The sequence below is a fragment of the Papaver somniferum genome, chromosome 8, assembly GCF_003573695.1.
Source record: "Papaver somniferum cultivar HN1 chromosome 8, ASM357369v1, whole genome shotgun sequence".
Lineage (NCBI taxonomy): Eukaryota > Viridiplantae > Streptophyta > Magnoliopsida > Ranunculales > Papaveraceae > Papaver > Papaver somniferum.
In genome coordinates this window covers 163,859,510-163,885,773 of record NC_039365.1, presented here as the reverse complement: position 1 = coordinate 163,885,773, position 26,264 = coordinate 163,859,510, and the positions used below count along the sequence as shown (strand labels likewise).

Below are 26,264 nucleotides of genomic sequence, written 5' to 3'. Positions count from 1 at the left end.
GGAATTTTTGATATTCCACCACGACTTCATCAACATGGCTTTGTTTACCATCTTCATTCTAGCAATCCCAAGGCCGCCTTCAGATTTGGACACTACAATACAAGATGCATGATTTAGGCTATGTTGTAAATGCTAGCAATTAGTAACAGGGCGTCTTTGCAGAGAATACTGTAAATGCAGATGATGATCTCGGTTGTAATGAACTGGGTCTTTTCTGCGCAACTAGTGTTCTTGTAAGGAATCCAATTAGAACTGTAATATTGGATTTATGAGAACTTTTAATGAATTGAGTGTTTAATGAGGCTAACAAGGTAACTTAATCTTTGTAGATCAAACTGTAGATATTGTTGAAGGTAGATTCAATCCGGAGAGAATTTAATTTTCCAGGATATTGTAGCATTGCAGGAGAAAAAACTTAGGAGAACATGCAGAAAATGCATACAATTTTCAGGATTTAATATAGTTTGAAGGTAGTTACCCTTCTGAAAATTTCTGCAAAACGAGTTTTGCCCTCAGATTAAACAATTTTATTTGGTCAACCAATCAAAATTGAGGGTTTTGTCCACCCACATATTTACTCTTTTATCTTATAAAATACCACCGAATACGCGTCACATGTGCGACTCATTAGCGAAATGTCAGTAATATTCCTTAGCAAAAAGTAGCATTGAATACACGACTCCAGTGTGATTGATTAAAGACACTCAAAATAATGTGCGACCCCCATACGAACGGCTCTTAACTTAATAACACAGTTTTTGCGTTTCTTATTTGATGGATGTGCGACACATGAACTACGTGGGTCCCAAATCCGTTTAAGGAGAGTAAACGCCAGCAGGATCTTAACTTAATAGCACCATATCTGCGCTACCCGAGTGATAGGTGTATGACATATCTGCAACTATTTTTAGTGGGCATATTAAGGAAAATTAATAACTAATGGATACTGTTTTTGGTTCTCATTAGGGATTCCACTGTTTTAAGAAGAAGTAAAACTAATTGAAACAACATCTTATTGAAGTTTCACGAATAGAGATTTCAAATCAGTTACACAAGATACTGTTTTTTAGATTGACATGAATCATCATAACTAATCAATTTTAAACTTTCTTATATCATACATTTAATCGGCTGAAACACAAACTTAATTCTTCTGAACCAACATGAATGGAAATCCTAAGTAGTCATTCAACATACGAACCCCACAGAAACGATGTAAATTTTGATCAGAACCTTAAAGGACCATCAAGAGTTTTCCATCACGAGCCTAATTAAAATTCTTTTACTGGAAACCCTTTCTCAAAAACTTATCGACCAAATCAATACTCTTTCATTACAATGACCATCTATTTTATCGATCAAAAAAAGATCAATCGTACATGTCCTAGCTATTGATTGATCTGAATGAAGTGATGCCTGAAAATTGGAAAACTCTGATATCCAATAACCCAAATCAATCGTGCCTGAAAACTAGATTCCATATCGTTATATATGTGCGACCCAAAGTCTATGTTTTGTTGGGGGCGAATTAGTTAACAGAAAAATGGAATGCTATTATGTTAAGTTGTGGTATTTTGTGTTCCTTAACTTCTATTGTGGTACCAAACGTCATTGTCCCAAAAGACAAATTGGATGCTTCCCTTCTTCTAGCCCAGGGACAGTGCAAATCCTTGAAAAAGGAAAACTCTGTTTTAATGAGTATGTCTTCCTATGTGCCTATCACTAATTCTCATGTGGAATTACAGTACATGAACAAAAGTAATCCAAAAGTAGCTTCTACTAAGAAAAATTTATATAACTTGCAGTCTCCTAGTAGAGATATGAGTTTAAAGCAGGTTCCTTTCGATGTCTTTCTTCCACGAACCTGTTCTTTCTGTGGGAAAAAGAATCACTATGTTCAGATTTGTTTTGCTAGAAAGAAACAGATTTCTGATCTTCAAAATCAACTTATTTTTACTGTCGACAGAGTAAATTATCTAACAACATCTACAATGGATTTCATTCCTGCAGAAAACCATAACTCTCACAAAAGGGATTTCAATGGTCCCTCATCTCAAATTCTCTACAGGAATCGTGTTCCTCCTTATGGTGCAAATTCTTACACCTCAAAAATACACATTCCCAGTGTTTATGAGAATAATATTAGTAGATATAAGTCTAGGAAGTGGAGATCTATTTCTTTTAATCCCCTGGAACCAATGTCTAGAGGTCATAGACTTAATCCTCAGAAAAATCCCTCTGATGGATTTTCTAAAAAGGTTATGTCGAATTCTTCTGGAATAAGAATAACCGAAGGAAGGTAAGCAATACTAGGTTCAAACTCTCAGATGGTATTTACAACTCTTCTCCCAACAATCATGATGGGATTACATCTCACTCTGCCACCTAACTCTAGGTATTCTCATCCTTGTATCTAACTTGAGAGTTGCAAGGATGATATTTGCGAGATGCTCAAGTCTACTGAAGGATACCATCTATCTTATGTTTGAAATAATTGTTTTCTTCTCTTGTGAATGTGAGTCATTTCTTGACTCCTAATAACTTTTGTATCTATTCATATGCTCTAATTTAAAGTAAATCTTTTAATTATTGAGCTATGGAATTATGAGATATCTAAAAACAGAGTGTTTTTCTTACTTATTAGATCTTCTTTTTGATCCACCACCCTTCCATAAATGGTCCACGAATGTTTGTGTCCTCTGCTTGGAGTTCATAGGATTTCCATAACAAGGGTTCCTTCTCTTATTCATAAACCTATATATATATATTTTTTTTTCCATCCCTAATTATACAAAAAAAAATGGGTAACTCTTCAAGACCTCAGGAAGTGCTGAATCTTGAGATGAAAGAAGACATTAAAGGATGTGTTCCGGTTCAAGATATTGTGTTGAAAAAGATGATTGCAAGAAAATAGTACAACTCCTGGATTGGTGAATCTGTCAAGGATCTAATTCTTTTTCAGAATGACTCAAGGATCGAATTTGAAAATCTTCAATTGTAAATAAATTAACTTTTTGATGGTCAAACCAAAATGCTTGAAAATCAAAAGGTCTTGATACTGAATCAGAAGAAGCTCATCGTGGAATGCGTCAAAGCTAGGAAGCTTGCTCGCATCATTGATCGAAAAGTGAATGTTCTAACTCATGAACATGGAATCTCCACGGTCAAAAGAATCAAGGATATCAATGATACCTTTTATGATGAAGCTTTTCAAAGGTATGAAGTTATCAAATAAACTTGATTTTATTTCGTCTAGGAAGCTTCTTATGAGAATTTATTCTTGTGTTTTAAGAAGGATAAATAGGGTTTGGAATAGCAATTATTGTGAGTACACATAGATATTGCCAACAATTTTTATCTTGCAATGTTTTTATATTTATTTATTTAAATTCTAAAGTTTGTACCTTTCTGATTCACGCTGCCCTGCTTGCTTCACAAGATGCTTAGACGCATACGGAGAACATGCAGTCCATTGTAAGGTAGATCCTGGTTTTAAGTATAAACATGATCATATGAGAGATACCTTACACTACACCATTTTTTCCGATTCGAAACGGTTATTGAGCGTTCCGAATCGGGGTTGTAAAAGCTCTGGACCGTTACGAAAAGGGGTGCTACAATTTTTTTGTAACGACCCAGCAGCCGTTACGATTTTTTTTTGTAACGGCTCTTGTAACAGCGAAGAGCCGTTACTACATGGCACTGTCGTAACATGCGAGAGCCGTTACGAATTTATTTAGTAACAGAACGTTGTAACAAGCTGAGGCCGTTACGAATTTTTTGCAACAGTAAAAAAATTACTGCCGGTCAACCTTGACCTGGTCAAAATCAGTAAGCAATGACCAATTTTGACCAGGTCAAGTTTGACCGGCAGCTCATTCTCGGCCGGAATACGCCGGAATTCAAAATAACCACCTGCATACACCTTTCGTTTATCCTTCACAATCAACAATATTTTTCAATCAATTCATACTATACCTAATCAATTCATATCTACACATTCATATAAAAAAAACACAAATTTTTCTAAGTATCAATTTTTTTTTGTTAAGTATCAAATTCTGAGGGAATACATAGACAGAAATTTACTAAGTTTCAAAGTTCAGTTCATAGAAACTTAAAAAACTTTCTAAGTTCCTAACTTATATCTAAGTTTTCCCATGTCACAGGCTAACAGAAACACAAACACGACTCACATAAAATCCTTCTCATGCCGCAGACTGCTGCATCTGAAGCAGGATAGACAAAGATGATGGAATCCAACGCGACAACAGTTATGTATCTTCAATCCAATGGCCATTGCTCTTATAGGATTTCTCTACCAAGAAAGAAGCAGCTACGCAGTACTTCACCTGCAGACACAAAACACTGTTAACAACGGTTTAACAGCGGCAATACCTTGCATACACCTTTCAATACATTCATAACCACACTCAACAACAATTTCTTCAATCTAAGCAAAATAACATTCATTCAATTCATCTCAGGTTTATATAACAAAAGAACTGAAATTTCTCTAAGTACCAAACTTTTTTTTTTTGTTAAGTACCGAATTTCTAAAGGAATACATGGAAGGTTCCAAATTTCTAAGGGAACACATACAAACTTACTAACTTCCTACAAAACTTGAATACATGGAACTTACAAATCTTGAAGCTCCTTTGTTCTCCACCCTTTGTGATGAAATAGAGTATCATTCATAACCGCAACTAGTTCATTATATCCTTTGCAGGCTTGCTTTATTGAAAGCTTGGGCATCAGAAAATTCGATGTAGGCAATCCTGCAAAATACAACAGGCAACATTATTACGACAAGTAAACTGGAAGAAATAATACTCAAAATACGCAGCAAGTAAATGCAAACAAGCAATAAAAAACAACTCAAAATACGCAACAAGTAAATCCTCCTCAGACAACCAATCAGAAGTGATTACACTGGTAAGATAATGTTGATTAACTTCTTTTGCTATCAAGCAGATGTTGAATGAGAGGTCAGACAAATCCATGGAGAAAAGTAACTGTGAAACCATATTAGCATTTGTGAATACCTCTAAGAAGATTGGAGTTAGAAATCTTGATAAGAATCGGCAAACGTTGATTTTCCTTCCCCCCCGTCCAACTTCTCTTCTACCTGTATAATGATAAAAGGAAACTCATACAGATGAGGATCAAAAGTGGAAGTGACAGTATATGTGTGGAGTAAGTATAAATTAAGCATTAACAGACTTTGCCTAATTAATACGCATCTAAACAAAAGTTGCAGAGTTTCTTTGTAAGCAAACTTAAGCAATTTGTACAACTTCCACAAATACAAGAATGCAATCAGAAGTTTAAGAATCAGAAACATACTTCTTTTATTTCCTTTTTCTGATTTGCCTTTTCTGATCTCCAAGCAATGTAAAGCAGACGTAACCCGAAAAAAGCATAAATACTGGATATATAACAGCATAAAACAACCATTAGACCAAGAGTTATGACTTCCATTTTGCAGAGAAGAATAAAAACAGTGCAGTTATTGGACAAACACTAAACTGGGCAAGCATCCAAACATAAATGACTAACAACCAACCATCCTCAAACAGTCAAAGTTAAATACCTATAGCTGCACTATTCGTGTGCTTCCTTGATATCAAATTTGGCACTATCCGACCAAGTCCAGTAGAAAGCACCTACAAATACAAGAATTTGACATTCAGAATACAGAACATTGACATGAAATGAAATCCTATTAACAAGCAACTAGGAGAAGGTACCAGATGTTAATTCTCTAATCTTTCTCACCTGCACAGATCCAAAATCCAACCAACCAACAAACCAAATCCTTAATTTCAGATTTATACCAAAATATACAAACAAAAGTTGATAAGAGTTGCCAGAGTATTGACTTCATACCAAGAACATTTTGATTTCTAGTAGCTCTGATGATGATTTCAGTTCTCATAGGATTAACCCTAACTTCAACACCAGAGTAACCATTTTCAGCAAGCTCTCTATCAAAGAATACTCCTCAGCAACAAACTGTAAATCAGAATCGAAACGATTGCTTTCAGCCTCAAAAAATCATCAAAAAATCAGAATAAATGAAACAGGAAGATGGATTGAAGGAGGATTTACCTTTCTTTTCTAACGTAAAAACCAAAAACATCATTCAACGACAACTACAAATCGAAACCAAAATAGGAATAAAACCCTAATCTAAACATTTTTCCACGAAAATATCAAAACCCTAGTTTTAAAACATGAAATGAAGAAAACATATTAGGGGTTTTGATGTAAAATTAATGGTAAAGATGATACTAATATAGATCTAATGAGAAATTAGGTCTTTTTTCTTCTTCTATTTCTTCTGAAAAAATCACATCGATGTAGTGATTTGGAGATAACAGCGGCGGAGTGATTTGGATTTGGTTGTTTTTGATGGTGTTGCTGATGGTGGTGGTAGTACAAAGGCGACGAACTTGCAGAGAGGTGGTTTTTCTTCCATGAACTGAAGAAGAATGAAGAATGAAAAAGATGGAGGTTGAGTGATAGAAATTTGGGAAGAAAATGAAAAATATTACGAAGGCATGGGAGGAAAAGACATAGCAGGCATGTGAATCGCACACGGATGGGAGGAAATATCCTCTGGTATAACTCATCGTGGGTGGAAACATAATGCCACGCATGTGAATGGCACACGCACATTTTGAAGGTGTTACCACCCTGGTGTGACCAAGCGTGTGACTGGCACGCCTAAAAATATTTCGTAACGACTAAAAACTGTTACGGATTTTTAAAAAAATTAGTAACGGCTCTCGCCTGTTACGAATGTTTTGTAACGGGTGTTTGTAACGGGGAATTCGTAACGGCCCATAAACCGTTACGAATTGCTGTTGCGATTCCGGGAATTCGGTGTAGTGTTATATGATGTGTTATGGCGAGCGGGTATTTCAGCAAAGAAAGAAGCGGTCGTAAACTTTTTGACAAACCCAATGGAGGGAAGATCCACACTTAGGCAAGCAGACATACTTATTTTTGGATGGACTAATGACAAACACACATGTGTTGACCTCATTGGGGTTTCTCCGTTGGTACGCATTGGACATGGTACCTTTACAGTTGGCCAAGAAGCGCTGAGGGATGCCTCAGGTAAGATAGCGAAGCATGAGAAAGCATGTATCGATAATGGACACGCTTTTATCTCCTTTGCTTTTGATACTTTTGGTTTCTTGGCTCCAGAGGCGGTTGGAATCCTCAAAAGAGTCCAGAAAGTCATGCACAGTAATGTCATGACCCCCGGTTCGAGAGAGTTTGTTTTAAAAGGATAGGCTTTGCAATTCAAAAAGGGATTGCGACGCAACTTGTTACTCGCTTGTCTGCTATGTAAGAACTCTTCTTTTGTTTTTGTTTAATGAAACTTTTTTAATTTTTTTTTGGAAGATGATTTTGCAGTATTAATCTTTGTTAGTTTTATATATTGCAAAAATTGTTACGGGATATGTGTGTTTACGTCCGTGAACTATGATTGTCACATATATGTCAAAAGTTAAGTCTATTATATGTCTTTATGCAAATATTGATGGAAAATAGAATGAGATTTTGATAACAAAGATTAAGTCTATCATACCATTATGAAAATATTGATGAAAAAAGAATGAATCTTTGTATATTCCGCAGTATTGATCTTTCCCTGATCCACTTTTATGTGAAAGTAGTGTGCGGCTCCGTAAGTTCTCTTATGTTGAGTATTTCCGATTAAATTAACCATGGGTTCTCTTGTGGTTAATTTAATTGAGTTTTCTAGATACAAATTCATGTTTCATGTGATTCATTAATGTCCAAAGAAATACTTCTTTTCTTGCAAAAGTAAGGTCGCTCTTGTTGTTCTCTCGGGAATGACATTTTATGTGGGAGAGTTCTTAGTTGAGCTTGTTCTTATTTTCCAAATCTTTGTGGGGAGTGTGGTTGTGGAATATTGTAAGAGTTATCTTGTATCGTTATAAGCTCCTTGATGAATACACTAAGTTTCGACTATGTTAAATCATCGAAACAATGTTGATATGTTCTCTTTTGGTCATGAAGTATCTCTATGACAATTTCATTATGATCCCGATAGTTTTCGTACCTTTGCCAATTTATATTGACAAAAATGGGAAGAATTATTGTGTAGTTCACACTACAAATACATATGGTTTATAGATCATTATGTAAGGAGGAGTGGTTTTCATTGTGAGATGAAGTATTGACTAAAGGGGAGTGATACATATCACCATAGTATTGTTGTCAAAGTTGTGATACAGTTGGACTTTGATGTTATGGAATAATACTATGACACTGTAGAACAATGATTGAGAGCTACTGTTTTCTCATTGTTATAGCTACGGATCTTCAACAACTATGATGCTGACTTGAACACGTTCAGAATCACTAGAGTACTTGGAAGTGACGAAGATTTAGAGCAATGTTGAAGAACCAAGGAAATCAAGCATTTGGATGAGAAGATACAAAGGTTATTTATATTATAATCCATATGTATTGATAGTTTTGTCACTAAAATTGACAAAATGGGAGATTTTTAGAGCACTTATCGGTCGAACTCGCAAGCGTTGCTATCTCAAGCTTGTCTGTCAAGTTTAGTTGCCAAAACTATAAGTCTTGATTTCTAGTCTACTTATAGATAAGTCTCGGATTAGGATAGAAAGTGTAGTTGAGCTTTAAAATTCACGACGTTCATCGATTGAAGACGAATAAATACTAAGGGGATCTTGTGGAACTTCATCAACAAAAGGTATGTGGAGACTTGAACTCATCTATCAGTCAAAAGTCTATTTCTACTCTATCTTCTATATGAGACAAAATTCGTATAGCTATATAGACTTCGATTATACACATTTGATATTTCGAGTTGAGTTTAACTCGCTTACATATTTATCGAAACATGTGTTGGTAAGCTTTCTCTTTAACCAAGTTCATCTCAAGGTAGTTAATATCGTGTATCGGTACCGTATCGGTCGGGTCCTATACACCTATACAAATGATAATATCTGTTTTTATAGGCGATACTTCATTAGTATTTTTTTTTAATATTTATTATTTATCAAAAAAAAAATATTGATATAACCATAATATAAAAAAATAATTGTAGTAAACATACTTTAACCTTACAAAATAAAAGGTGGTTGATTAGAGCCTTATACTATCAACAACGAAACCAAGCATTGAATGTATGTTAGGCCATCGGCATCACATTTACGGTAATTACATCCACCATAATCATATATGAAGCTAGCAAAATTAGTGGAGTTACTTTCTTGAACTAAAAGTTCAAGAAATCATAAGAAAAAGACAAAATACATTAGTGATATATCAGAGTACAAGTGAAACCTATATTATCAGTGTACAAGTGAAACCGATATATCGGTCCGTACATGACGATACACGCGTTTTTATGGTTTCTCCTTCGTATCGCCGATATTTTCAGTATCGTAAAGGTTTTTTCCGATATCCTATAAAAACCTTTAATATCGGCCTGTATAACCGATATTGACTACCTTGGTTCATCTTATGTTCTTGACGAAAGTCAAAAGATGATCATGTGAAAATTGCCTGGTAACATCTTACATGATTTGTGTGAGACAGTAATTTGATGTAGACTCGAAATGTTTCGTATTGATCTATCGATCACTTGAAAATTGCTTTGAAGCTAATAGTTTGTGTGAGACCGCTATTGCCGTATTCTAAGAATGTTTCAATGATTGAAATGGGAGTTTAGAACAATTAACCATGATTGGATATATTACAGTATGCGTACTTGTGTGATAAATGTTGCAAGTTATTCCAAGCCCGGGAACCAGAGTATGCATACCCGTACGCATACTGGTAGGTTAGTTGAAAGTCCCGGAACTTAGTATGCATACCCGTATGCGCACCGGCGTAATTTCAAGTCCGGGAATTCAACTGAGTTTGGTGGTGTACGACGGTATGCATACGCGTTCGCATATTGCCAAACCCAGACCAAGTCCGACCACTTAGGTATGCGTACCCGTTTGCATACTTGAGTAGGTTATGTTATGAAATCGGTGTGTTCACGAACTAATACATTTATAAATTAAGGAATGCATTCTTTTGCAGACGGTGGCTATAATGTTCATGAATTGATTCAAGTGAATCAAAATCGATTTTGCTTCAATTGTGTCTTGTATACTTCTATGAGAATACAAACAATATAAAAACTCTAGGACTAGTTTCATTCGAGTCATTTGGTTGAGGTAATCCAATTACTTTTGTTTTTACCCTGGAATCCAATTCTGTTGCACTATTAGACCAACGCAACGAAAATCTAATGTTTTGGAGGGAATTGGATTCCTAGGAATCAAAATTCTCAATTACATAGAGTTAATTTGTGTTGTTTCGTTCAAAAAATTAGTCACATTCCTCCGAAATTGGACTACCAAGAATCCAATTGCTTGAACCAAACCTGTTGTTGGTGTATTATACTTTGATGTGATTTTTGAAATGTTGTTGTAATAAAGATTTGAACTCTAAGACTTGTGAAGATTAAATTTATAGGTTTAAATAATAAACAAAGGCGAGAGTTACTAGGACTAGGATTCCAACAAATATTCAAATTCATGCGATTCACCTATTTATTCTAAACCATTATAGCTCATTCAATAAGAATTTTGACTCTATTTCTTTGCCTAAGGTAGATTCTTAAAATATTAATTTTAAATCTTAAGCATGGCATATCAAAAGAATTAATCCTTAGCATAAACCATCAAACGAAATGACAATTAATTAAGAAAAATCTTTTTCTAATTTTAATTTAATCCAAATAGTCATATAAATAATTAAATGAGTTTACCACATGACGAATTTTGGTTTCCTCCGTCGTCCCAGAGAAAGGTTTAGCTCCATATAGTGAAAAACACGCTCAAAATATATTTTTATAGCTCAAATGGTGCTTACAAAGAAGAAAAGAGAGGAGAATAATATAAACCAGAAGTTTGCAACGCTGCAAGGTCGTTACAAAACTCACTGTTACAACTGTTGCGAAGAACTATTGTTATATGCTGTCGCAGAAGAGCTGCCGTTTATGGATTGGATATGTGACGCTCAAGAACGACACTTCTTATCAGTTTATTGTTCTTCAGCTTCTCCTTCTCTGCAGCAGCAGAGAAATCTACTTCTCCGTCGTCACCCGGTAATAATCACTTTCTCCCCCCCCCCCCCCCCCCCCTTGTTATTTACTTCTCCAATGACTGAAAAAAGAAAAAAACACCGTCTCCAAAACTCCCCCAGACCGAACCTCCACCGTAGCCACCAGAAACTTCCCTCCTTCCGCAGTAGCCGACCAATCTTATTTTCATCCAGACGATGTTTAATTTCCAGAACACATGATGTCGACACTACCATGAAGTCCCACTAACAAAGGAAAGTAATAAGCTGTCTTTTCCTCTTTTGTCGGATTTCATTCCTTAATAACTACCAATTTCCACTTTCTACATCATTCCATGCAAACCAAAAATGGTAATTAGTTTGAAACGTTGCATGCACCTCATACACGTTCAAAGAGAGATTTTCTTTCTTCATTTGTGAAACATTCTTCAGTGGGAGCCATTATTAAAATCTGTCATCAATCCTCCTTTTAATGAAAAAATATATGTATGGGCTAGAAACCAAACCAATCAAGTCCCACTAAAGCACTGTTTCAAATGTAAACTTTCCCTCCATATCTTCATGGTTACTTCCAATTTGTAATTCCATCAGCTCATAAATTATACAACGCTAACAGGCCCGGTGTACTAGTCTGATCCTCTGACTCTAAAGTTCATAATTTAATGCGAAAACACCCACTTTTAGCTGTTTATTTTTGGATGATCGCATTCGCTTGTATATTCTGCAAATAGTTCAAGATAATGTTATTAGCCAAAATATCGAGTCCTAGCTAATATAAACATGGGTGTAAAACGTAGCATTTACGTGCTTATCATACTTCATAGTTAAAATATCTAACATTACATCAAAAAAATAAAAAAAATAAACATCTTAGGTCCCCATCAATGGATTGACAAGGTTTGATGACTTCCTCGACTTTTTTTTAAGGAAAGATGGGTTTTAACAACCCGAAATTTATTAAATTACCTCACTAAAATTGAGGTTTGAAAGATACGTATGGTGGAGAATCACAATCCACCAATTGGAATCAGTAACATCAATATCAATTACATTATTAGAAAACTGAAAGAATAACCTAGTACTAAATTTCCAGATTTCGAAACTTAAGAAAACGAAAAACCGAAATTGTACTGATTTGCATTACGTCGACGAAATTGACATCCTTCTAATGGTCATTAATTCGAACCATTTTGATTCCTGATCTTTTGATTCTTGATCATTAATATCGTATATGTTGAATGCTTCCATGTAAAGAAAGTAATATGCCCAAAATAATTATCGTCACTGCTAATCTTGGCCTTGTTTGCTGAAGAAGATCATCGTCCATGATGTAATTGATAACAATGAAGCAACAACACCACAAAAAAACACCAACTTGGCTAATATATAACAATTCTAGATGACATGGAGAGGTCATTAGACAGATCAAAACAAAATATTAAAAAAAAACTTTAAATAGAAAAATTGTTGGATCAACAATTTGTTTTATTGAATAATATTATAAAAACTTGTAGTATTAACCTTGATTTACCTGGCAGATCTAAAAAATCAAATCTAATCTGGATAGATCAAGGATTTTACATGAAGAAATAAGTAGTTTTTCTGTTTTTTTCGGTGTGTTTTTGGAGAGAAGAGAGGAAAGAGAAGAGAGCGGTTTTTCAAAACCTATCATTCTAAACTAAACGAGACCACGATATTTTTTTTTCTTTTCTTGTAAGTTCAAATACATTCAAAAGACTAACTCAGGGAGTTAGGAACCCTTACATCATTAATAGTAGAGCCTTCTAATGCTGGATTAATATTTCCATCCCTTGCATTAGATTTATCTACTTCTAAACTTTGCAAAATACAATTAGGTGGAGTGTTGTTCCAATCAACAAGATTAAAGAAGGTTTTTGCCTCTTTTGCAAGAGTATCTGCCACATTTTAGATAATCTAAGAATGTAAAAAAAAAACAAAAATTTGGCAACGATTAAATTCTCTTTTAACTTCATCCATAATGGCTTGATTCTGCCAGGAAATCTGCGAAGGTTTCCAATTTAAGTAGTCAAAAAGGTTCTTGCAATCTCCTTCAACACTGAAGTTTGTCAATCCCCTTTCTGTCGCCCATTTAGCTTCCTGCAACAGTCATAAAGCTTCCGCTTCTTCTGGAGTAGAAGCTGTGAATGGTCCTTCTCTGCCTTATTCAAACTTGCCTGCATCATTCCTAAGGGTTAAAAAAAAAACAGCAGGCATATCCATAGAAATCCAAGCAACATCTATATTGAGTTTCTTTTGTGTTCTCCTAGGAGGGATCCATTTAGGAATCTCAGTTTTATCTGTTGTGATCTGTCTAAAAGAAATATTATCTTTATACCAGAAATCTAAAAATCTTTGTATTTCTAAAGCTAATTGAGAGCTTGTTTGCTGTTGTTTTTCAAAGATTCTGTTGCATCTTTCCTTCCAAATGAACCAGGATTTTGTCAATATTATTTCTATGGGTATAGTTGGGTCTTTCTTTCCTAACCATTCCTTACAGATGTCCAAGAATGTAATAGATCTGTCAAAGTTTAGATCGACTGAGAATGGCTCAGCTGCCCAAACAGACTTTGCAAAGGGACAAAAAAGTAGCAGATTTTCTATGGATTCATAATGTTGACAACCAAAAGAACAGTTATGATGAATATCTTTCATAAATTTAGATAATTTCAAATTCGTAGAAATAGCATTTTGTAAACACTTCCAAGAAAAGATTTTAATTATTTGAGACACATTTAGATTCCATAAATTTTTCCAGAAGGAGTCTGGCTGTCCTAAGTTGTAGTGGTTCACTGTTCTTTCATTAAGTTTGTTATACATAGACTTAACAGTGAAAAATCCTGAGTTAGTAAGAAGCCATCTGAGTGTATATGGTTTGTCTATGGATATTCTAATGTTACTGACTTTCCTAGCATTATGTTCTGGGAACAATTCAAAAATTATAGGGGAGTTCCACTTCTTAGTGATTGGATCAATAAGATCCTTCACAAGTGTTAGGTGAGAGTTAGTAGTTGTTCTAAAAGTATTAAGGTTTTCTTCCAATTTGAGTACCCATCTATCATCCCAAATATTAATACTGTTGCCATCTCCTATTTCCCAAATACTGTTTTGTTCAACAAGATGGATACCCTTACTTATACATTTCCAGATCCAAGAACTAGTTGATGGAATTTTTGCTTTAAAAACAGAGGATTTTCTGAAGTATCTAGGCTTTAGTTCTAGTGTAGCACATAACATGATTGATAAAAAATAAGAAAACGATTTTTTTTTTTAATTTTTATATAAAAGGGAAGGGTATTGAGTTTGCGGAAGCGGGTCGAAGGATCTGTTTCTAGATAGGAATCTAAAAACTCTGTATCTGATACCAACTAGTGTAGCACAGAACACGATTGATAAAGGTGAAAGCAAACTAGTTGCTGGAGACGAGAAGAGACTTTAAGTTCCGTCAAAAACTTAACAAATCTGATTGAGAAATCAAGACTTGAGTTTTAATGATTGATAATAAAAATAATTCAATAATAAGATGTGTAACTCTAAACAAGAAGGCTTAGCCTTTATATAAGTTCTACAAGAACTGACTAAAAGAAATAAAGGAAATTCTAAGTAAACTAGGAAAGTAAAGACTTGCAAAGCAAGTAAAATTGGTAAAGTTGATGCAGTCGTTATGAGAGCATCTTGGCAAAGTTGATGCCATTGTTATGGGAGAAACTAGACAAAGTTGATACCGTCTTGAAGCATTGGATGTCCTACATCAAGTTGTGACACCCAAAGGGCTTCAGGCTCAGTTAGCAGCCTCCAAGCTAATTTGGTTGTCATAGCTAAGTTAAATTTATGAGCATTTCTGAACCCTAACCCACCCTTATTTATAGGTTTACAAAGACAAGAATAAGATTTTGGGTAATATCCTTTGTAATTAGTTTCCTTGCCCCACCAGAAATTTCTTTGCAAGACATTTATTTTTTTTGTGATTTTCTTTCGCAAAATGAAGCAACTCATTTGATAGCTAGCCATACTATCCAATGTTGCCTTATTAAGTACCATTTTACTTGCCCGAGCTAGGATTTTTTCTATCCAACCTTGTACTTTGTGTTCCATCTTTTCAACTATTCCTTCAAAAAGTTTTATCTTTGCTTTATTAATAAAGAGTGGAGTTCCTAAGTACAAGTCTTTTAGGTCTTTTTTTTCTCTCAGTAATTCACTAATCATTCTCTGATATTTAGGTTGAACTTTTTTGCTAAAGAAGACCCCAGATTTATCAAAATTTATTACCTGTCCTAAGCTTTACCAAAGAGTCAATCAGAGCTAGAATATTATGACATTCTTTAAGATCAGCTCTAATGAAAAGGAGGCAGTCGCCAGCAAAGAAAAAGTATGAAATAGGACTATTCTTATGGGTTATTTTAATACCATTTATTAACTTCTCTCTTCACTAGATAAGAGCAATCCGGAGAAGATTTCCATGCAAATTATGAACAGGTAAGGGGAAAGAAGATCCCCTTACCTAAGACCCCTAGAAGGATTGAAATAACTCACAAGGCAACCATTGAGCAAAACAACAATGAATGTAGTTGATATGCATTGAAAAATAAGGTTGCAAAAATTATTGTCAAAAGCAAATGCCTTCATTGCGGTGATCAAAAAGTATCAATCTACTCTATCGAAAGCCTTAGTCAATTTTGATTCCCATTCCAGCATGTTTCACTTTCTTTTTCTTAAAAGAGTGAATTAGTTCTTGAGTAATAACAATATTATCAGAGATTTGCCTCTTAGAAAGAAAGGCAGCTTGGGAAGGGGAGATTATAGAGTTTAGTAGTGGTTTCATCCTATTAGTTAGGATTTTATCTTATACTCCCTCCGTACCACATATATAGGCGGATGGACCAAATCTCTTAGATTAAGAAAATTATCTTGAATTCATCATTTTTCATGTTTTTTCTTATTTTACTCTTTGTCTTATTACTAACACAATTTTCCATGTACAATAAATAAGGGTATTTGTGAAAAAATTCATCTTGAAAATAGGACTCTGCCTATCTAATGGCACAAAGAAAATTCAAAATTCTGCCAATATAATAGGTATGGAGGGAGCACATGGTATTGCAAAATCCTAATTATCTAAAACCATTAGGGTCCTTGGAATACTTATTTTTGGGATAAGGAAAAGAAAAATTTTGTTGAATTCACGGTGAAGGAGAGTTAAAATTGCGAGAGTTATTTTATTTATTTACTAACTGTACCACCAGCTCTACCAAATTTATCTACAAATTTATTTTTCATTATTAACTCTCAACACCGCCACCATCGTCTCTGTGCTCCGTCTTCTTCTTTTTCTTCTTTTCTTCAGTAACACCTCCGAAACCCAAATTTCTCTGGTAGATTGAGACCACATTTAACCCCAATTTACTACAAGCCTCATAAACAGATTCAATCATCATCTAAACAAAGGAAGTTAGACTACTTCCCCACAAACCCTAGAATTATTGATCTATAATTCGTTGATGGGGTTTGAAATTTGGGATGTGATTTTTAGTGGATTTCGTTTGATTGATCTGTGGTATTAGTGGTGAGTGTTGCTGGTTGTGATGAATGTTAGTAGTGGTGGTCTGTGCGTTCTTTGATTATTTTTTTTATGAACCATAAACCCTAGTCTTTTAATGTTTTGATTTCATGGTTATTAGATTTCCTGCCTCTTGATATACGTCTCATCTGATTCTCCAAAATCAGTTTGTATTCAATCTCAGTACTGATTCACATTTTCAAACTTGAATTTCATGATTTTGACTCAATTTTGGCTTTTCAAACTTGATTTTCATGATTTTGACTCAGTTTGGTCTGTTCATTCCTAAGATTCTCCAAAGCTATGTAGAATGATTTTTTTTTTTTTATACTAACGAGTTTCGAACTCAAATCTATGTTGTCTTTTTCTTTGATCGGTAAGAATTTGTTGCATACGAGTTTCGTACTTAGGTCAAACTCAGTCACCTATATCATCACCCTAACTTTATCACTGCAATGACATATGTTATGTAAAATGAATCTTCCTCTTATGTTCCTATTGGAATGTTTTTTGGTGAGGGGAATGTTAAAATCGACAATAATAATTGATGATTCAATTCCTAAATTGGGAAAATAATTTGCTTACACAGGGTTTGAGCGTTTTTTATCTAACAAGATGACAACCAGCTATTTAACATATGGTTGGTTATGATAATACTTGCAAAACATTCTGCAAATGAAGAATTTGGGGAAATTAATTAGATAGATCAAATGTAGTTCAGATTTTAAAATGTTAGGCTTGTGATGGCGTCAGATAAAAAGATACTCGAACATCACGCGAACAGGAAAAATTTCTTAAAGACTTGAATTTCGGTTAGAATTGTAGAATTTAGATATAGTTTTCCGATGACTCATGTATGATTGGGTTTCAAATCTTGTAAGTATTATTAGTGTCAAACTAGCTAAGTTGTTTGATGAACGCTTAACAAAATGAAAAATTAACCATTTCTAAAAAAAAGAGTTACTTTAGCTTTTTATGTCAAATTAAAAAAGCTAAAATAATTCTATTTTATGAACTGAGATAATAATTAATTAAAGGGGTAGGATACGTTGACATAGTTATATTGACATAATCTTCATATTTTAGCGTCATTTTTTCTACTGAGCCCAACCGATAATGAGTTTCCTATCAAGAATGAAAATATTTTTGGTAGGAATATAACCATGTAGAAAACTGACATAATCTTTAAATTCGAGTAGAAACCCAAAACAACTCTGGACAAAGTTGGGACTTAAACGCTAAGATGTGCCATTTAATAATTTCTAAAGTCAAAATAGCAACAAATTTTTTGATATTTTTTCTGAAGCATGTACACTATTTTTTGATGTTGTTGTTGCAAGTGATTACTGTTAGGATTTTTTGAGTGTGAAAATAAAGGGCATGTTTGATGATCTTAGGTTGATCCCTTTACTTATCTGGAAAATAAAAGTTCAAATTTTCCAATGTTGTGTATTGTAGAATTCATAAGTGGCCAATTGTGAAATGGGGAACTAGTTCAGTTGTTAAAGAGAACTTCAACTGCCTGTAATCTATGTTTTCATACTATATCTATGGTGTGCTCATTTTGGCCTTTGCTAGCTCAAGAGAAACAAGACTGGATCTTGTTAATGTGATTTTCTTTAATAAGTTTCTCTTCTGCAGCTAACCACCCTATGGAGCTTATGGACTGGATGGCCGTTGAATCTTCCAGTAATACGGAGCTGTCGAAAACGTTATTTTTATTGTTTTTACAATCACTCTCTATGGAGAATATAGGTATGTTGTGTTCTTTATTTTTCTTCTATGGGCTTCTATGAAGTTTAAAGAATAAATGATATTGAAGGGATTGGAAGCTTGGTCTTTAAGGTGAAAAAGTAGAAGAATAACCACTGCTTGGTTGTTTTGTGTTTTGACATTATACTACTTATATGCTTAAGGGACACTAATAGACTTTGGTCAAGCCAAATAAAACTTGGATCCTTGAGGGGAAAAAAAAGCCCATATCTCTTACTTGCAGTAACACCACCATCATAAGCACTACCAAAATTTCTTCTCTGAGTTAGGTCTATCTCAGTTGGGTGGATTTTGATTCATATTTTAATGCCACATGTTTCAGCTGTCATAGTACAGATCCACAGACTTGTAACTTCCAGAGCTATCTATTTAATTTACTTTTGTACTTCAGACTTTTTGGTTTTGTAGTGTATGTATTTGTTGTTAAGTCAGTTCTGTAAACAACATCAAGATCAATGAATTTTCTGTTCCTGATAGTGAGTTTTTGGAATTGATGAATTATTATTTTATATTTTTTAAAGTTTTCACACTTTTCTCAAATTCAAACCCTAAATAATATCTTCCATTCCCTGATCACATACTTCAACATTAATGAGTTCACTAGACTTTTCTGTTATGGTTTCATTCTTGGTCTTCAATTTCCACATTAATAATCTTCACACCAGGTTGTCACTGGTGGTGGTGACTGGACCTAGTAATGCTAGTGGTGTGTTGTCTTTCAGGAAGATAAGAAATCATGTTTGCTTATGTTATTTCATTTTCATCTTGACCAAAGAAACCTCCCTGACAAGTAGATGGATTAGACACACAAAAGTCACTTTAAAACAGCATATCATTATGACATTATCTCCAAATATCTTATAATTTGAATAACAAGTTGTTACTTCTTCAGAGTTAAATGTAGAATTCAAAAAGTACTCAGTTTCAGCAATAACACAAATATCATGTATCAGTAACCCCAAAGATATCGTTGTGTTCATTAAGAGGCCTGAGCAAGCTATTGTGATCATCAAGAGAACTGTACCTTCCTAAATTGTAGTGTTAATTTTGAATGTTGTGTTCCTTCTGGTTAGATCATGCTGGCTTTACAAGACTTTTTGAGGTTTGCTTCCCAGTTCTGAAGCAGCAATGGAGTGAATTGGAGTCTACAGATGCTATCTCTGAGAATGAGGTATAAACTAGATTTCTAGCTAACTCAGACTTTGATTTCACATTCGCTTATCTTGTTGCTGGTTTTTCTAGCGTGTTATTTCTTACTCTTTACATTTTCCCTCCTGTCATATAATGGGCAGTTAACCGTGGAGGAGCTAGACAAAGATTGCACGGAATTTCTCAGTAGGATTTTAAATCCCCCTTTTATGCCACTAAATACAAATCTCTTGATTTGTATATTTTGGAGGCTATTGAAATCAATTGTTTCTGCAGTAGCCAAATCGGTCAGTTGTTTCGTGTTATTTAATTGCTCCTATCTCTTTTGTAGTCCTCATATGTGTTGCAAGCATTGTCTTAGTAACTGCATATGTTATTATTCACTAATAATCTTGCTTATCACCTTCAGGGTCAAGCTGATAACAGAGAGTGGCTTCCTTCACTTCATGATTTGCTTCTGTTCATTGGAACACCTCACTTGAAGCATATTTTACGGGGGAAGTTTTCTTTACTTTTGGTGAAACATAACATCTCTATTGCCAGCATCCTATCCAAATTTTTTACAGATAGAGGTTCTTATTATTTCCATTCCAGTCCTTGTTATTCACTTCTTTCTTTATGAAATTCTTTCTGTTCGAAGCATGTGGAACCTGGTGCTGATTGGACTCGTCATGAATTTTTCTTCCAGATGTTTCTGTTGCTGATCAAGTTCAAAGTCTTCATTGCATAACTGCTACTTGTTCTCAGTTGTCAGAGGAAAAGAACTTGGAAACAAGCTTGCAACTTCTTCTGAGTTTTCCTTCTGTTTTGGTTCCACTTTCTAGTGAAAACCAGGTCTCATCTTGTTTACTCATTTGCAATTATTTGTTTTACTACTTTATGGCAAAATTTCCTTCGGTAAAAAATCTAAAAATGTTTTTTATATGCTTTGCTGTTTCTGTTTGTATACGACATTTACATCTCCATGCTCGAAATAGTTTTACTTTTAAGTTCATTTTTCATCTTAATGTCTTTAGAAAGCTTGCCGCTCTAAACTGAAATCAGGCCTTTCGAGGCAACATGAAAATCTCTTGATGGGAGAAAAAGGGAAGTACGAAATTAAAAAGAAAAAAAAAAGGTAAAGAAATCACTTGGTGTTAATCTATTTGAACCTGTATCACTTAAGTCTTATCACCATGCTATGTTCATACCAGGATATTCGAACAGCAGCACTGATGTGCATTGAGGCGCTCGACACACTGTGGGAGACGTGGATAAGTTCGTTCACTTCATAAGTAAGATACCTAAATCCTTTTTTACCACTTTTAGAGTCGATTTGGTTTATCTTTGACCTTTTTCCACCTTTGTGCATTGAAGTACTGTTCCAAATTTGCAATATGGCAGGAATTGATGCCGTCTTAACTGGTAGCAACTGCACGCCATCTCAGCTGAAACTTTTGCGGCTCATAGTTCAACAAAAGAGTCAAATATTATCACGCAGTGATTTTGTTCCATCATTTTTAACATCTGTACTCGGTCCTCCTGGCAATAGTTCTGTATTGCTGCAATATATCGATAAAAGGTCTTTTTTAAATACTACAATGTTTTTTCTTTCCTGACCATCGGATGTAAGTGTCTTCTCTTTAATTATCATTTTAAAATGGATAATTTGTTAGCTTTATCTTCTCTCTGTTCTTGTTACACATTATCAAATTTATTGCTTTCTAATAGTTCCATTTGGTGATTTTCTTTTACAGGTTTGATGAGCAAACAAAGAAAGCTATTCTTGCTTTCATTTTGGAATCTGCATTGAATCTGCCTGCTTATGGCAAGGTATACCTCAGTTGATGTATTTTTTTCTTCTTTATGTTTCAGCAATCATTGTACAAGTTATGCAATGTTATAGTATTTCAGCCGAGGCGTTGAATTCGTATACCGTCCTTTCTTTATTTCTGAGCAATTGTGGTTCTTCATACACATACTGGCCCAAACAGAGTTTTATCTTCATTCAATTTCTTAGAAAAGGAACCTTTTGCAGTTTTTTTTCCTATCAACATTACTTAAAGGAATGGGCAGCTCTATCATGTACGTCAATGGTGTCAGGTTGTTCCTTTTTGAACTCCTGGAAAGACACAGTCAATGTCAGCTACATTCTAACAACTCTGTTCAAGCACTATCGGCAATTGAAACTAGTACTCTTTGCTTTCTGCTAGAGGTTAGTTTTCTTCCTCCCTAAGACTTCTCTCATTGTTCAGTGAGGACTTTCTACATAAATCTGAAACAACTTTTGCTTGTTTTAGTGTGCTTCAAAAAGTCACTGGCTTGCTGGAAATATTTGGTCGGAACATCTTTTGAAGGCCTTGAGAGTAAGCAAATGTTTTGTCTGATTCATTTGGACTTGTTAAAAAGGAAAAAAAAAAACTTTCTGATTGGTTTGTTTCGAGTCTTTTGACTAATAGGTGAATTATGAGCCTCCAGAAGACCCTGCTATCATAAACCCTTGTCTCACCATACTGCAAAATCTAAATAGCTCTATGTATGATGAGCTCAATACTGAGATACAGGTTTGTTTGTGCTTCAGTTGTTAACTTCTTTTTTATCGCTCGAGTGTTAACTTTCTAAATAACCATTCGTTTGTCCTCTAATAGCAAGGCTCTATGTTATTTGTGGATGGTACAAAAACTGTTGGTTGCTAGGTTGCCTGATACCTCGATTTCTTTTGACGCATACCTTAAATGTTTCATATTTACTCATACTTACTCCTGGTGTTTATTTTCTGACATGTGAATCTCATCTTGTTGAGTAGGATCAAGTTTTTCAGAACCTCGTTCGTTTATCTGGGAATGCTTGTGCTGACATAAAGAACGCAGCTAAACTGGCTCTTGGTCATATTCATGTGTGTACCTCTTCTTCTTTTAGTTTTTTATACATACGCAAGCTTCTTGGTTATATTCATGTGTGTACCTTTTGTTCTGTTAGTTTTTTATATGCACACAAGTTTACTTGGAATTCCTATGGTGTATGGTAGAAACTGAACTCCAAATATCGTAGGTTACTGCCTCATCTGTTGGCAGGCTGCTTGATTTTATTCTAGCACAAGAAGTCCACATAACGCAGTCTTCTACTGGAAGAAAGAGACTGCAACATGCGGGTGATGACCTGCAGCATGATATCTTTTACAAAGAAGGAATCTTGGATTCTTTTCTTAGTTCCTTACTTGATGTTTTGCTATTGAAGAAAGAAGTGGAAAACAGGTAATTGTGGATCATAGCTTATAATTAATCGCATATGTGATATACCAGTAACATGTTAGCTATTGATGTTGCAAAATGTAACCAAATATATAATCTGACTAATTAGAATCATAATTTTTGAGCACTTAGGGTTTCTTTGATAGAACCCCTACTTGGGCTTCTCAAAAAGATTTTATCAGATACATGGGTTCTCAATCAAGATATCTCTCCAACTGTTAGCAACACGAAGAGATATATTCGACATGCTCTGATATCAGTGCTCCAGGACATTATTACATCATCAGAGGTATACAATTACTACACTGTAGCATTTATCGGTAGTATTCTTGCATTCGTATTTACTGTATTATAAATCAAATATTTTTTGTATGCAGAAGATAGACATCATACATAATGGTTTCAAGATATTAGACGGATGTTTCTTAGCTCTTGATTTCCGTGGGGACATTGAGGATCATGTTATCGAAACAATGCTCGTGCTGTTTAAGAGTCTTACTGATCGGACAGATAACAAGACAATGATTACCCACGGATCGACTGAGCCTCTTTTCCGTCATAGCCTTGTCTTGGTGGGAAATTCGTTAGACAGAAGTATTTCATTTTACAAATTGATCAACAAACTGCTTGATCACTACAAGTGAGTAAAACCTTAACACTTAAGTCTATTATAAGTTTATAACATTTTTATACAAACTTAAAATACTGTTGCGTATAGTATTTTTTTGAGTTTGTTTTAACGTTTAATGTTTGCAATGAAGGTATTCATTTGTCCCTTACGTCAAGCTCTTGGTCAAGGGTTGTGTTATCGGTCTCACTTCTTCAATAAATAATAGAGAAATTTCAGTAAGAGAATGGCAATTACGAGAATTAATAATTTCATCCTTGCGCAAAATGTTCTTGTACGACTCAGGGGACTTGAAGCTTCTAGATGCTTCTCATTTTCATGTTAGTACATCTTACTTACTTCTTTTGAATTACTATCTTATAATTTATTTTTGTTATTAACTTGATATATGTGTGCAGCTTCTGTTAAAACCTCTTGTTAGACAGCTAGCAATTGAACCACCATCTTCTCTTGAAGAGTTTCCAGATATGCCATGTGTTGAGAGAGTGGACGATTCATTAGTTGCTTGTCTTCGTCAGATGGCTATCTCCTTGGGTTCTGAGCAATTCATTAGTTTCATGTTATTACATATACATTTATAAATTTATACTAGTTTCTTATTCCCGTTACTCAGTTGATTGGCACTTGTTATTATGGTGTCTATTGTAGGTACTTGATCAACCAAGAAGTGGTAGACGAGCGAATAGTGTAGCACGTAGAGTTCTGAGCGATCAGTAAAGAGTCAATTCATTGACTCTGACTAAAAGTATCTGTTATAAATACTTCAAACATAGTCATAGTCTTGTACCAGTATTGAAATTGGAAATGATAATGGTAAAGATAGTTTAGATTATTATGTCAATGATCTTGAAACTGGATTTTGAATTGCTCCCTTTATACTGTGTTCTACTTGGACATTTGCAAAAAAAGAGGGGTGTTAAATTAGCATCTAGATGTTATTTTTGTTGATTGAGTGGATGTTTAATTTTCTTAATCCTACAAGAGTGAGTCGTGTTTTTGCATTTGCAAAGTCCTTCAGTTTTTCTTTTTAAGAGGTCTGCTATATTGCTGCTCGTACAATGACAGAAGTTTGGGTTCTTTGAATAGGTTATTCCAGGATAATGCACTTAGTTTGGGAAGGATGCTACAGAATGGAAGGTTGTACGCGAAACACAACTTATGATCTTTATCCATTACTTTTGGTATTGGATGTAGAGTCTGTAGACTACCTTAAAGAATAAGAATTGTCGAATGTAGGTTTTATTTGCCAAGTACAAGTTGTCATTTTTTGTGTTCTGACGGTGCAGCAAAGGGAAAACTCAGGTTTCTGGCTTTGTATGCAGAGATATTATTGGTGTTTTGAAGGATGTTGGTTGTGTGGTGGTATGTGTATGCTTCGTACTATCCATTGTCTTCCTAGATGGTGATGTTATATTTGAAAGCATGTGTATAAGATTAATGGCAGACATTGTTTCAGGGAAACCAATTTTCAGCCAATGTCCATGGGAAGAGAGGAAGTTGGATTATTTCAGAGATGCCGCAGATTTCATAGCCACTATTGAAGTGACTGGTAGGGCTTGTATTAGATTCCTTGGTTGGGTTTTGAGGTTTCAGTTTTTTTTCAGGATTGTTGAGGAAGAATTTTCTAGTAACCAATAATGGAATTTCATGATCAAGGGATAAAATTACCCCATAGATATGTGAATCGAGAAAGCTATTAAGATGGTGCTGATCAGCCAATGGTAGCACGTACACTCAAATGTACCCTGACTAGGAGTTGACTACCCAGGGTGGAAAGATGGAAAATAAAAATTCCTGCTCTACTTCCCATAGATGGTGCCATAGCAATAGTCTGCAATTTATGTTCCGACAGTCCCTTGATTCTTTATTATTTATTTTATTTTGGGTCACGTGACTTATGAAACAATCCTGTTAAAAGGGGCGGCAAGGGTGATAGCAATGTCACTATTATTGGTTAGGGGGTGTCCTATAGGGGATGTAAGTTTACTAGATTACCCTTTTCACCTTGAATGGACTAATTTACCCTTCCTTTTTTTGGTTGAAAAGACTGAATTGTCCTTCCCCATTATTAACCCAACTGAATCTGAAAAATCAAAACAGTTTCTCTTCTCTTCCCTTTCTCCTCCTCCATTAAAATTGAAATTTTCATCGTCCCCGATTGATCGGCGATTTGAAAAATTGATAATCGTGGATTGAAAACTATATTAGAGATGCCGAAGAAGAAGGTTGACGAAGATTGTAGCCGTTCTAATGAACCAAATCCTCCATTAGGTCAAGAACGTCAATTTGAAACTCCTCAACCGTCAAAATCAAGCACAATGACTTTTTTGAGGTACGTTTCGAAAAACCCAGTTAGGGTTTAGTTTATTGTGTTGATTTAAGTTAGTTTTGTATCAAAAATAGAGTTTTGGAACAAAATTGAAACTGAAATATCTTTGTTGAATGTGAGTTACGGTTGGTAATGACTCCAATTTCAACCGTAACTATGGTTTTGGTTGATGCTACGGTTCGTTGTAACTGAAATACCACCCGTAAGTTCTTGAATTTATGAGAAATTGTTCAGTTTAGTTTTTTTTTGCAACCGTAAATAGCTTACGGTTGGTATCGTTTCTTCAGTTACGAACCGTAAATTGTCCAGTAACTTTCATTTGATTTTTACGGTTTGTAATTGCATCAGTGTTATCAACCGTATTTGAGTTACGACTTGTAACTCAAATAACCTTACCAACCGTAAAACATCTTGTATCTTAGT

General features: G+C 34.7%; 2 protein-coding genes across 3 annotated transcripts; both read left to right on the top strand.

The window, feature by feature from the left end:
• Positions 1–16,465: 16,465 nt before the first annotated feature.
• LOC113303814 (uncharacterized protein At3g06530-like) lies at positions 16,466–21,180 on the top strand. Of its 2 annotated transcripts, XM_026552896.1 has the most exons (9): positions 16,466–16,738; positions 18,374–18,487; positions 19,579–19,676; positions 19,798–19,941; positions 20,064–20,226; positions 20,343–20,488; positions 20,671–20,771; positions 20,848–20,928; positions 21,038–21,180. In XM_026552896.1, the coding sequence occupies exons 2-8, from the start codon at positions 18,385–18,387 to the stop codon at positions 20,867–20,869; spliced, it is 777 nt and encodes a 258-aa protein (XP_026408681.1). In that variant the 5' UTR covers positions 16,466–16,738; positions 18,374–18,384; the 3' UTR covers positions 20,870–20,928; positions 21,038–21,180. The 2 variants fall into 2 exon arrangements, with proteins under 2 accessions (XP_026408681.1, XP_026408682.1); XM_026552897.1 differs by lacking the exon at positions 20,671–20,771.
• Positions 21,031–25,450, top strand: LOC113306363 (uncharacterized protein At3g06530-like). The gene is made up of 14 exons (XM_026555308.1): positions 21,031–21,215; positions 21,391–21,466; positions 21,672–21,848; positions 21,934–21,999; positions 22,093–22,197; positions 22,440–22,529; positions 22,685–22,887; positions 23,017–23,173; positions 23,262–23,524; positions 23,646–23,832; positions 23,911–24,325; positions 24,599–24,649; positions 24,799–24,874; positions 24,969–25,450. Exons 1-11 carry the CDS (start codon positions 21,031–21,033, stop codon positions 24,091–24,093), a joined length of 1,692 nt encoding a protein of 563 aa, XP_026411093.1. The 3' UTR covers positions 24,094–24,325; positions 24,599–24,649; positions 24,799–24,874; positions 24,969–25,450.
• The last annotated feature ends 814 nt before the right edge of the window (positions 25,451–26,264 follow it).